At 28.0% G+C, this 14713-nt stretch overlaps 1 protein-coding gene across 1 annotated transcript; it reads left to right on the forward strand.

Annotated features, from left to right (window-relative positions):
- Positions 1 to 13630: 13630 nt before the first annotated feature.
- Positions 13631 to 14313, forward strand: LOC119675689. The gene is made up of 2 exons (XM_038086896.1): positions 13631 to 14076; positions 14142 to 14313. Exons 1-2 carry the CDS (start codon positions 13694 to 13696, stop codon positions 14311 to 14313), a joined length of 555 nt encoding a protein of 184 aa, XP_037942824.1. The 5' UTR covers positions 13631 to 13693.
- The last annotated feature ends 400 nt before the right edge of the window (positions 14314 to 14713 follow it).

The following is a 14713-nucleotide window of genomic DNA, read 5'->3' on the forward strand; positions in this document are numbered from 1 at the left end:
GCCAAACTACATAAACTTAAAATATCGAAAAATATACAGCGCGCGAATTTTAAATGAGAATTTCCGAAAACTTTTCGGTCTTAATGTATATAAAACTTATTTTCCAACAAACCTTCAAATACTTAGAAAACTATTTTTAAGTTAACTTGGTTTCCAAATTCATAACAATATCTTAATATGCTATCGTTCTTAAGATGATAGTGTCCATTAGAATGATAATAAGTCACATTTTTTCAACCATGAAAGCTTTAAGTATAAAACGCTTATTTGACAATATAATATCTATAACTGGATATAGTATCTGTCCATCATCTGTAACGCTAACAGTTGAAGTGCCTACTTTCATTGCATTACACAAATATTTGTGAGCAAGTTTTTGTTTCACACAAAATATATTAAGGTCTATATCTTTTAACATATAATATCTTAAATATATGCCATAAACTGCAAAAAACATATAGCAAACTTCATTTAACTAATTATATAGAAACATTAACTTAATATGTAAACAAATTAAGTAAGTTTCTCTTATGATACTAGATTTAGGAATAACCGTACTCTAAACCATTCTTCAATGCAGGGTCTACAACCAAAAAAGTAGTATTATCTTTCTGCAGCCTGATAAACCACTTTTCTATTTTTTTTTAATTTTTACTGCTTTGAAATAATTTTAATGAAAAAATTTTATTCTCGGTATCCAGAAGCGGTTATTATCATTGTGGATTGGGTAAAAATAACAATAGAATCTTAATTTTACAACATATACTTTATTTTTTTTTTCAAACCTTTATATAATCGTAGCAATGGTAATGGTAATTTATTCTGGAATAAGTAACGTTTCTACAAATAACAGTTAGAGTCTACAACAAATACAATACATATCACGCATGCTTCGGATTTTGCTAGTAGATTTCCGCATCAAAATGTAGAATCAATTGTGAAGTTACATCACTTATTACTATATATCAATGACTAAGACAATAGCTTAATCATATTAAGTGAATCGACAACCTCTTTAACATCTATCGTGAAAATATGTCCACCTTCACAAAAAATAGGGTGATGAACTGATAATGTCAACTCTCCCTTGATTTGTAACTAATAATCTGAAAAATGAATAAGTTACCAAGTGGGATTACTGAAATACATTCCTATACCATTACTGGATTATGGAAAATATCAAATATCAGAAAAGTGCTGTCAGATAGTACTGGATCAGTAGTGTAAATGTGTGGGGATAGCCGTACTTAATTATAGGCGTTGGTAACAACCTTGAGATAATATTATACTTATAATTATCTAATTATGCTATAATTATTTAGTTATCAAATGGTAAAAGATATATATTCAAAGCTTTTTATTTATTTTATTTTTTTGTTAACCTTTTATTTTATGACAATCTCTCAAGTATGAATGCCAATCCATTTATTTTATGACAATCTCTCAAGTATGAGTGCCAATCAGTAATATTTATTAAGATTTAAAAAACCAAAGGCGCGTATGGACTACGCCTAGTGACATGTCCATATATGGATATACATAAATATCCATATATAACAGAAATATGTGACCTACATATACATATCAAAACTTCAGTATAGACCTTTATTTTAGATTCCACACAATGCCATGACTTATTGTTCATATAATCTTAATTTACTTATTCATTTTAATATGAGAACTTCATAAAAGTCTTAAAACATAGCACAGATTGTTCTTCGTCCACATTCCATACCAAGACTTAACATTCATAGATCACTGTATAGATATAATTCAATGTTACTTTGTGTAGACTTACATGGTTGGGATTTTAAATATTTGTACGTTTGTAAATTGAAATGATTAGTAAAGTTCACAATATCCTTGAAGTCAATTAGTTTATAATTTAAAACCAACACTTAACCAAGAAGTAGTACTTTGCTTTCTAAAGATAATTTCCCTCTATTTCCCTTCTGTTTTTTTTTTTTGTTTTTTTGTGTAATCTAAACAATCACACAAGTAATTGGCACTAAGAAATTCAATTTATCTCATTAACGTTTGTTTTATTCTCACGAGTCAATTTAGAACTTTCACATTTTGACTTTCGGTTGTGGCATTTAAAAATTCTTTTTAGTCCTTGGAAGCACTTTTTCTCTTTGTTACATTCGTACAAAGTTTTTCCTCAGAAAAAAAGGAAATAAAAATAAATGTCAAATTCAACAATGAAATTAAATTAACAATAATCTACTTAACTGAAAAGCAATAAAAAAGACAAATTACACTAAAATGCCTACAAAGACTTATAAAATATACACTCGTACACTAGATATATGTATATATACTTTCCTTTTTATTAAGATTTCTTTTCTTCTGCATGTTGTTTACTTTTACTTGAAAGTTGTGGATTGCAAAAAGGAAATAAAATTAAATAAAAATATTAACAAGAAATTTTAAACAACTTCTTCTACTTACGTTTGTCATTTCATCCGTCTTTTCTATTAATTTTACTTCATTTTGTTTATTTACATTTCTTTGTATGCGAACATACGCAAGAAGTTAGCCCATTAAGTATCTTAATTAGCTTTTTCACAAATTATACAATACATACACAAAAAATAAATAAAATAAAAAATAAATAAGCAAATTTTGTATTTTAATTTAAAAGTACTTTTTAAAAAAAATAATCACAATGTAAGTACACAAAAAAATGGAGAATAGAATTATTCTTCACTAATTAAAAATTTAAAACAGCTTAGTAGCACTTATTAGCCCATCTCAACGTGTGATTCATTAACAACAAACTTAAGTACTTCCTCTTCCCTAAGTGCATGCCGTGGTATTATGTTAATTATAAATAAAGGACAATTAAACTTTATTAGGAGAACTGACTTCTGCATACATTGCATTTGAATGATTTTCCCTCCTCGATAAATTCTTGGCTTTACCATCTTATTTGAAGGCATTATCCCTTGTCACTGTCAACAAAATTTTATCAATTACTTATTCTTCTTTCAGGAACTGACTTTAAACAACTCTGTCACAGAAAAGTCCTTTCCTTTCCTTCTAAGAAAGCTCACAAGATATGAATGTAATAAAAAATCCACATATTTGTATGTATATAGTATATGTGAATGAACATATCCGTGTTGGAATAAATAATATAGAAAAATTTAGAAACATACATATGTATCGATAATTATTAATTTATTTTTTATTAATTTATTATTTTACTAGTTGTATAAATCGTTTTTAGACTATATACTACCAAATTGAGATAAATACTGATCGACTTTTTTTGGATCATCATCTAACATCACACAGAAACCTACTCACGAGATATATTTCAGCCTTAAAACCCAAATAACTACAGATTTAAATAACATAGTCATAAAGTGTAATGATTTGATTTTGTGTAATAAATTCTTAACTAGAAAGGGTTTAAGAATTAAATGTAGTTGAAAAATTATACTTGTTTTCAATATTTAAGGATGGTTTAGTAGAGCCTTTATTTTGAAAATTGCTTGAGCTAGCGCATTCTCTAATAGTGTTTGCATATGACATAGACATTTGACTGAGATCGCGTTTGTAAAGGTTGTGATGGGAGTACTGAGTGAGAGCAGAAACGCAATGCTAGGAACATTTCTGACTGGAGAATCCATATTTCTGGCAAATAGTACACTTTATCGGATACGCTTATACTATTCTTCCACCAATAAATTTCTTTGGACTAGAAATTGTAGCAAGTGAATTGAGTGATGCTCGTTCGGTTTCTATTTCTTTACTTCTGGTTTAAGCTCTATTCTGTAGAGGATCGTAGAAACTTTTTTGTGGTTTTTAATGTTGTATACAGATTTGGTTTTAAATCTTGTTTCTGTGAGCGCTATTTTTCGAGGAGATTTATAAATGTTCTGTAGAGTTTTTCTTCGTTGATCGAAATTTTTGTTTAATGGACTTTTTCTTTATGTTCGAAGAGGCACAATATGAAATGACTATTTTTCAATACTTTGTGCTAGGAAATATATAAAGAAAGTTTTTTTCACGCAGAAATATGGGTGGCGGTATTTGGGTAGGAGCTGGTTAGGTATCCTTATCATCTTCAGCAAAAGCGGCAAATCCATTCACTGTTAAGATATTTTCTGTTTTTCGTGTTTTTGTTGACTTGGCATTATTGGCATTTCCTGATTTGGGGCTACGTTTTCTATTAACGATTTGGACATATATATTCATGCCACGCACTTTGGGTGTATCAGTATGATTTGCTGGGTTATTGTTCTTGTTCTGTTTTACTTGAGCTGATGTACGTGTTTCTTTATTTGAAACAGCCGAAGTCGTCTTGCTTAACGCCTATTGCATGATCATGTCTCTTTCATTTGATATTGTGACTATTTTTTGTTTAGGGAAAAGTTTCATTGAATTTATTAATTAATTTAATTTTCACTATCTGTTTTTGAAACATTTATTTCAGTTATTGATTTACCTACAATACAATATATTTACAGTTCCATGATCACCAATTCCTGATATAATATTGCAAATAAATTTTTAAAAGATATTACAAATTTACACTTTGGCAACATCTCGCTTTTAATTTCTTGCTTTCGTTAAAAAAGCATATGCTGTCTCCATCAGCTGGGACTAAAGCGGTATTGCGTATTGTGAACTCTTGAAACCCGGCGAAACTGTTAGTGCACAATACTATCACCCACAAATGATTAATTTAAATCACATACTGATTAAAGAAAGGAAGACCAAAAGGCATAGCAAATTGATTTTGTTACACAATACTGAGCTATTTCACACTGCAAAACTAATGAAAGGCATCGACGTCGCTTGAAAGAAAAACAGTTTTTTTAGTATTCATATATTACTTGATATGCAAAGACTAATATTTTAAATAAAAAATATTAATTTCCCTTGAAAATTACATGTTTTCTTTACCAAAAGAAATCGCGAAAAATGAAAAAACCTATGTATACCCTATGTATAAAGATTAAACTTGATAAATAATTAATCCTATGTTCCTATAAAGAAGCGAAATTTTATTTTGGTCAAGACTAATTTCAAATATTGTTAGAACTAGTGATCATTTTCCTGTGCCACACTAAAAATGTCTTTAATATCGTAAATTTTTTTACGATATTAGAAAAATTTGAAAAAAAATGCCAAAAATTATTCAATAGCAAACATTCGACAATAAAATATGCTAAGATAAGTGAAAATATTTAAAATTGATATTATAATTTTTTTGTGAATAATTTTATTTAATGCTTGGTCTTTGATGAGTATCACATACAAATCGGGTGGAAAAAAAAGCAAAAAAGAAATTTATGTAATGGTTGCATATGAGTTTTATTTGAAACTCAGCAGTGTACCTTACTGTTAGTATTTCTTTGCATGAGGGTGGGGAATAGCAAAATGTTGATTTTATTGAATTCTATTTACTTTATTTATTTTAATAATATGATGTGGATAAACCTAAACAATTAAATTGCCCGCTGTAGTACATATGTCCTGAAACTCTAACATGAACCCATTTCAACAGTATTCAAAACAATTTTACGTTAAGTTATGTCTACATCGTCTTTCAATTCATTCCATCTGTATGTTAGTTAAGTTAAATTTTTATACAGAACTTCCGTAAATAATATTAATTATGCAAACACCATATCATGTCACTTTAAAATTTATTTATTCCATATATTTGGTATCATTTTCATTTTCGATGTGGTATCAAAATAATCTTTCACATTGAAATCAATACAATGGTTCCAAATTCTCCTCCCGCAATGTATGTACAAATCCATAGAAATGCGTATGCATATGAACAAAGCAATGTGAATGTTGAACTGATTTCCTCCATACTTCCGTGATATGTAAGGACTCCGAACAATGTCTCCTAACCAAAATAACGGAAATAATGCCAAATGCAAACTTGAATCGTTAACATATCTCCTTGAAATGTCTAATATACGAAATTATATGAAGCAAAAGGAATGATTGCCATGAATAATTGACGAAACGGATACAATCTGTGCCGCTGACAAGAATAAAGGATTGAAGTAAATAAACATTGTCGTGCTATAAGCAAACTTTTCACATTTACTGGAATTTTTTATTTCCTCCAATTGTGTCAATGTGAAAGCTTGTGACTTTTATTAATATAATATATAAAAATGTGTAATATAAGAACGAATTTAATACAACTTGTATGTAGAAAATATTTGTGGTTTAAATATTTTTGAATTTTTTTTAAAATATGTGAATCAACAATTTCAAACAATTCACCTGACCATATTAAATGCATAGCAAATAAATTCAAATTTAAATTTAAAAAGTGCATCTATATCTATGGGTATTTATGGGTACCATTCCATTACCTTATTAGAAAAATGTTGATTAGTTTCATTTCCTTCCTCCTTTGATCATGTTTTCATGTTTGTCCAAATATTATGGTATAAGTGAGTACTTTTTAATTCCATTTAAAGTATCTGAACCTTCGTCGACTTGATTGTCGTCTATATTGAAACTCCTTCACAACACACATTTTCGCATCTCTTAGTTTTTTGTTTTCGATTCATTGTCATTAGAAAACAAATCGATAGCAATTGTGATAATAAATGAAATTAATAGGACTTCAGTGCCCTGCTACTTAAAGTTCATGGAAAACCATCCTTACAGCTACAAATGCATAACCGCAAATGTAACAGCTCACAAGACACGCCACAACATTGAATGCTTTGGTTGTATCAGTTCACGCTCAAGTTAACTTCAATTAAATTGAACGCCGCAGATTGAATGGCACTGCAGTATCGTGACAATTAAAGCTTGAAGGTGATGCCAATTGAACTTTTAATTAAAACGAATTTCGAATCCATACTTTCCCTTCACTTGCCACTCGCTTTCTTAGTGACCGACCCTCTTTCTGAGACAAACAAGGACGTTCGATTTTCTTCTCCAAATTTAAATTTTTTAATAACTTTTCTCGTTTGTACGCTACTAGGGAATAGAATTTTTTGCTTCTCGCCATGCAATTTGGGTCTTCAAATTTTTGAATACTTTGAGAAAACGTCTAGGTTAACCTAATAAAATTATTTTAATTATTGAAACAAATAAAATTTCATTTAATTCAAGTTTTAGAAACTTTTCTATAAATTTTGTTTTAGCAAAATAAAAATAAATAATATATAAATAATTTCATACATTTTCCATGCTTTTCCGAAAATTTTATGTTAAATATAAAATTTGTTGAATTATTTAGAAAACTTTCCTTAAGGTTTATGCTTGTCTGACTCATACAAAATGCATGAACTATCACATTTTGTCTTCCTCCGAATCCTTTTGCTTGGATTTCCAAATGAATGTATTTCATTAAAATTATTTTGGGAAAATAATAAATTTTTTTCTTTTCCCTTAGCCTTATGCTTAAGCAGAAATGTATCTAAGCTTAAAAGGCAGCAGAGTAAGACAAAAGCACAGTAAATAAACAATATTTAACATTACATCAAATTTATTTTGTCAGAATATTAAGATTTTCTTTTATATGTTCTGGTATCTAAATGCTTTTGCTTGCAAGTAACTGTAAAGAGAATTTAAAGAGAATTCTTCCATATCTCATGAATTATAATATGTTTATTAAGTCTTGTACCATATATTTTTTGATTGGCACACACTGCTGGAGACTTAAATGAAATAAACACGGAAGTTCGGTATTTTAATAAAAAAAAAAATTATATATTTTACATGTGAATGTAATTTTTATATGAAATTATTGCAATTTCTTTCAACATAAAAATTATGTTAAACAATAAACAAATACAAACTTTTACACTATTTCTATATTTTTTTATAAACAAATATAGTTAACAGAAAATAATCATTGATGTAACAGATTTATATTAAGACCAAACATTATGAAATTAGAACTGTAACATTAAAAATTACTATAGTCTGTTATAGCGGTGTTACAGAGAGTGAACATACAGCGCGATCTTTGTCACTGTTCTCTTGAAGTTAACACATAGCCTCCACATGGCCCCCTCTGGATAGCTACAATCATCCGTGCGTAGTGAACTAACGTGTGCAGCGAAATCCTTCTCATGGATGTATGAGGTTATGCGTCGAACTTAGAGCCCACCATTTAAAAACACCTTTCAATGCAAACGAAAAGGCAGTCTCGGATAAGGAAACGATCTATTGATGACAATAATCGCGAACGTTATAAGGAACAATATCCTTAACATCCATAAGCTTTGGTTTATAAGATTGTTTTAATTAAAAAGTAAGACGAATAAAGATAACAATCAAAGTAACATGACAAAATAAAATAACAAGCAAGATAACAAAAAAAGTCTATTTATTGGAACAGCAACAAATTTGGGTAACCTTGGATCGATCGGTTAAAACACGAAATCATTGCTTGTGGTTTGACAGGTTCAAAATATTAAGGCTAGAACTTCTTCACTACTGAAGAGTATTTGGTAATACTTGAAGCAATTGTATGGGCAGCCAAAATGTCAAATTAATTAAACATAAAAATTTTGTGGTTATCTATCACTATTTAAATTTATATTATTATTAATTATTTTGATAATGTATTTAATTCAGAAATGGTCTGTTGGTCAAACCCTTTACTTTCTGTTAAGATAAATGACAATCCTATAAAACATTTGTAAATACATACAAATTATGGTTATCCTAAAAAATCATATATAAATACATAGCAATTATGTGTATTATAACAGTTTTAATGACAATTTAAAAAAATGTATATTTAGTTTTACAACTTCAAGAAGAAAATATATCATTCAAATATATCAGCATCATTCGGTTTATGCTCCGATTAGAAGATGAATATTGTCCGAAGGTTTTCAGCCCATTTTTTCATTCTAACCAAAATCAGTTCTTCAGTACATACTATTAAACTTTAGCAATACTTTTAAGTTTTTAACATTGTTGTAGTTTTGCTTTCTGGAGATACTGTTGCCTCAGAGTTGAATGACACATATTTAAACTGATTTTTGCATGTCTTTCCTCGAAAAATTATATATTGTGATCTAAACTAAAAGCTTCAGCTACTTAACGAATTTAATTTCTGTTTTATTACTGCGAGGTATATATAAAACTTTTCCAAGTAAAACTGTCATCCAGAAGTATGCTCATATTTTTTACTAACTAATAATATAAAACTAAAGCACTGCTCAGTCCATTAAAATCAGCATATCTAGAAAGCATTTTCTACTTGTAAGAGGTACATCTAGAATTTTAGTTACAGTGCACATCAGTTACATTGAACTTGAAATACGAGGAAATGGCTGAAAAACGATACTTGATAATAAACGATTAAAAAAGGAATTTATATGTAAGTTCTTATACTGCTAGTCTAAGTACATTAGTAGTAAATGATAGGACAACTTTCGTAATTAGCAGGAATTTTTCGTCAAAGAATAATAAATATAGTTTGATATTGTATATTTAAAGTAGGCGCTTGGTAAGAATTAAGGAGTTTATTGGTATCGGAAGCTTTTGAAACACTCTCTCTCTTTCTATGTTGGGTTGCTTGGCATAACGTCTACCTCTCATCTTGACGAAGTGTTAGTGAAAAAGTTGGATGCTCAATGACAGATGTGTAGTATAGAGAAACTCGACATCATTCAGAGAGAAAATAGTATATTAAACTCAATTCTGAGTTTCTACTTATAGTTAAGATCTGATATATACATTAGAATGGTTGTAGGCAGCAGCTAATTTTTGAAAGCTGTAATTTTCTGAAATTTAAAGTTTACTGCATAGGAATTTTAATGTTAAATAAAATCGTTAATTATTTGTATTTATTATGAATAGTGCTGAAACATGCAAACTGATCGTATCGGTCCAGAATATCTAACAACGCAAATGAGATATATTCGCACAATGAACATAGTTTTTTTTTTAACAATTTATTCATGGCAAACCGAAATTCCGTATTTTTTCACAGCGTAATGTGCAGTCAAGCTTCAATTTTTTAAATAAATATGATTTGTGAAATACAATTTAAAAAGTTGGAAAGTACAAAAACAAATGACAAGTTTTGTTATAACAATTTACGATAAAGGCCGCAAATGGCCAGTCATTATTGAGTGACGTCAAATCTCAATATCAAATATTTTTTGAGAGCTAGAATATCTTTATATAAACAGAAAGAATTTCAATGAATGATTGTCACCTTTTTTAATTATAGTACCCTACACCTCTGCATATAGAATCCGGAAATAAAATCATGTATGAATAATTTTCATCAAATATTTTAATGTCATCGAGTTCAATGGTCAAGGGGTTTAAATATCAAACGACCAGATGGGCCATTCTGTTGTTGTTAGTGACTGACAACTTAAGAACATATCATTTCAATTATCAAAGTGTATATACCTATATCTTCATTAATATGCTGAACAATTCGCAATATTTGAAGTCGATTAAAAGTCGATGTCAATAATTTTAAGAAATTATTGTGTTTCAGTAGTACGATTTCTTAAAGGAAATATTGTGTGTCATAATTGTTAAAATTAATTAATAATTAAGTCATTTAAATGATCGTCAGGTGTTCTATTACTAAAACTATTCTTAGTAACTCAAACAATTTCGCATTTCAATCCTACACACAGTACTAGAATTATGTTGTTCAGTTAACTCTTAAAATTTTAGATGTTCTTACGAACTCACATCTTTAGAAACTGTGTACAAGTACATCTCAATTTTTTTTATAGAGTTCCTTGCACATTAAATCGATTTTCCAAATATATTAAAAAGTTATAAATTAATATTAAAACTTCACAACAGCCATTAAAACTTAAAAATATGATGAGAATAAGCATACACCGTTGAAGTTCCTTCACATTACCTTATTGGCAAATATACTAAATCTTAGTAAAGATGAGGTGCTGATGCATTGTCAAGCTGATAAAGACCTTAAAAGGACGAGACTAAAACTAATATCAAGCAAAGCCAAATCCGATCATTACTCTACTATAATATTCAGCGCTGAAATAGATTACATATAAGCGAAAGGAAAAAGCGAAAGAAAAGTAAATGAATATTAAAACAATACTCGAAGCAGATAGTATTAAAAAAAAATGAGTAGAGCTATACAATCCCTTCAAAATAGAAATTCGTATATATTGAGGAGTTTTTTCTAAATTTGAGAAAAGTTGGGTTAAGAAATCATGCGTCAAAGCCGTTTTCTTTTCGAGGCTGGGGAACAAGAAAATAATGAAAATAATTTAATAATATTTGTTAATAATATGCTAAATTGCTACAATAATCTATATATGGTATATCAATTTAAAGTTACGAGATACGAAGCTTGTTGAACAGCTTTCAGACTGATAAAGGTCTGTTATATTTTGACTTTCAAGAAAGTCTTTAAAAGTCCATTGATCTCTTTGGAAACGCATTTTATATTTATATACAATTTTATTATGATATTATAATACATATATACCTTCTTCATCTTTACTCAATATTATAATATCAATAGGAAATGCAACAACTATTTAATATTTTGAGATGGTATAACCCACTTTATTAAGTTTTAAAGCATAAAAAAATAGACTACAATTGTCTTAAGACATAATTTTTAATATTATTTATATTAAATCAAACAAAACTTTTAAAATTGCGTTTATATATTTTGATCATAAAATTTATTTGACTTTTTTGTTCAAGTAATTTATAAATTTTTATGCAATAGTACTTATGATACAAGTAACTTTACTTATACAAACCATGACTATGATTTTGATTATTAGCAACACAAAGTATTTCTTCTTATCTCGGTAAGTCAGTTGTTGCTTTTCAAGTTTTTTAAAATTATTTGCTATATTTTACTACGTAGAAAATCCTTGAAACATAATACAATCACTAAATTTTATAAATATACCCCCTATAACATCAGCTAGAATATTTTGTGATATATGTATATTGTATATATACATATATATAGGCCAAAGGTTCCTGTTTATATTCACAACTTTAAGGAATTTCATAAAATATTCTATATAGTCATATTGAATAAAAAATTTTATTAATTAAATTGTAGCGTAATTTTTACAATATATATATAATCTATTCATTTTTGATATTATATTCTATTTATAACGACACAAATTTTCGTATAAGCTAAGAATGCTTTATTGCGATAATGTTCACTCGCAAGATCTATTATATTTTTTAGCAACTCATGAGAAACTAATTTACTTTAAATATAGTCAGAAGTTAATATACGTACTCGTATATTACTCAGCAGTTTACACTGTTTAGAGTGCAATTATACCTACTTGAAAATTCCCATCATATGGTGATAAAAAATTTAAAAAAAAACAATAAAAATTCTAAATAAATACAACTAATAAAAATGATAAAAATTTAAAGATTACAGCCACACGCCATATCAACATTCAATTACGACAATTTTTTCATATCAGACCTCTTCTGACAGCTGCGAAATATGAGGAATATTAAGTTATTACTTCTTGAAGTTTTTTGCTGAATAATGATACCCTACTTTCTTATAGAAAACTTTTATTAAATTATTTAATTGTTTTTTGGAAAGAATTCTTATACATCATTATTAAAATTATATCCAAAGATAGCATATATAGTAATAACTCAACTACGAATCTTACCCAGTTAGCCTCTTTCTTTGAACTCTTAATACTAGCAAATATACAAGATTTTTAATTACTACTAAAATTGCCTTCAAAATCGTTTTACTAAATTAGTAGGAACTATGACATATTAAGTTCTCAACCCATTAAAAGAAACCTATAAGCTACCTGACTAAATTTTTTTTAGGACGAAACCTAATTGTTTGTTTACATTTTCAAGCTTTCACCTATATTTATCTCACCCAAAATAGTTTTCAGACCAAAAGTATTTCAATTTAATGAATCAAAAATATCAAGTTAATGTTTACTACATATATATGTATGTATTTACATATTCTATGTACGTGTTTTCTAATATGTGTATACTTAACTAAGAGAAATCATCACGCAGCCATATACCATACATCAAAGAGGTTACAGAGAGCGATATTATATAAACTATTTACTTAATAAAAATATCTGAGAGTTAGTATTATCGAGAGTCAAACAAGTACAATTACTGAACTACTGAATGGAATGTAAATAATCTGAAATAGAGACAGACTTTTTAAAAATATAATTACTGATTCAAACAAGTTTTTAGTTTTTTTTTTTCAAATTAATATTTATTTTAATATTAATTTTTTATATAAAATTGTGAAATTAATCAATTATTAATTAATCAAAATATTAAATTTATTGCAAAACTATCAGTAAAGAATTGGTAATTTTCTTACTGTTGGATATGACCGAGGTTTTAGAATTTAGGTGACGAAGGTATATAATTATCAATGTGACTTAGTGCGATATCTTTAGATTCTTTTCTAGAAATCTATAAAAAAAAAAAACTAGAAAATATCGCTCTATTATTATCGACAACTTGATATTCGTTAACTAATTGATAAGATTTATAATCACTAAATTGTTTTTGTTATTCGTTGAAATACAAATAATTTCTAAGATTTCACATTGCTTAACATGTGGAATATTTTGACGTACGGTTCAGTATATATAAAAGCGTTGAACTGTAAAGTCGTTTTATGTAAAAAAAAATATATTCCCCAACGTGAAATTTTTTTATTTAAATTGAATATATGGCAACCACAACTGAAACTTATAATGACGATGAATTGACACCGCCAGAATTTTTAACTATTGAATTTCTGACAGAGGTGATCAAACATTGTGAAGCTGATGAGAATATAGTAGTGACAGACTTGAAACTTACACCAGGTACAGCCAAAGGTGATCACTATGCAAGTGTTATGTTTAGAGCTGTGATAGAATATAAGCAGAAGGGAGAGACGAAAAAAAAGTCAATGATTATTAAAACAACGCCCGATGCCGACGGCGTTAAAAAAGATATGTTAGAACAAACAACTGTCTTTGAAGTGGAAATTGGCATGTACACTAAAGTTTTGGATAAATTTGAGGAGATACTGCGAAGTATTGGAGATGATACAGTATTAAAAGCAAAGTATGCTTCGAATCCAAAAACAAAAAGCTACAAAAAATGTTTATACTTGTTTTTAATATTTGCAGATGTTTGTATCATAGCTTGAGCCCCAAAAAAGTAATCATTTTTGAAGATCTTGTAACTTTGGGTTACGAAGTAGTGCGAAAACGCCCTCTTGATATTAATGAATTAAAAGCAGTTTATTCAAAGTTAGCAAAATGGCATGCGCTGAGTTGTAAAATTGGATTCGAGGTATGAACTAACGTTTAACTATTAATTTTTTTTTTATTTGTATGCAGAAGCATTAAAAATTAATTTTTTATATAAAGAGAAAGATATACAAACGGGTTTAAAAAAAAAATATTATATTAAAGTTCCCAATTTCTTACAGTAAAAGTTAAGCTGTACAATGTTGCCGATAATGAAAAATGTTATCACTTCGCGCCCATTATTTTGAATCTCTAAGCTTTACAAAGAATTTGATAAACAAATCTATTAATTAACTTGATTGAATACTTAAAAAAAATCTATATCTATAAATATAGGTATTCCTTCTCTTCAATACTGAAACGTAGGAATATAAAAGTGAAATAAAAGACTGACTTACAGTGTAGAACTTTTTGGATAAATTAAGTGAAACATTTTTTTTAAGCATATG

This window comes from Teleopsis dalmanni, chromosome 2, assembly GCF_002237135.1.
Source record: "Teleopsis dalmanni isolate 2A chromosome 2, ASM223713v2, whole genome shotgun sequence".
NCBI lineage: Eukaryota > Metazoa > Arthropoda > Insecta > Diptera > Diopsidae > Teleopsis > Teleopsis dalmanni.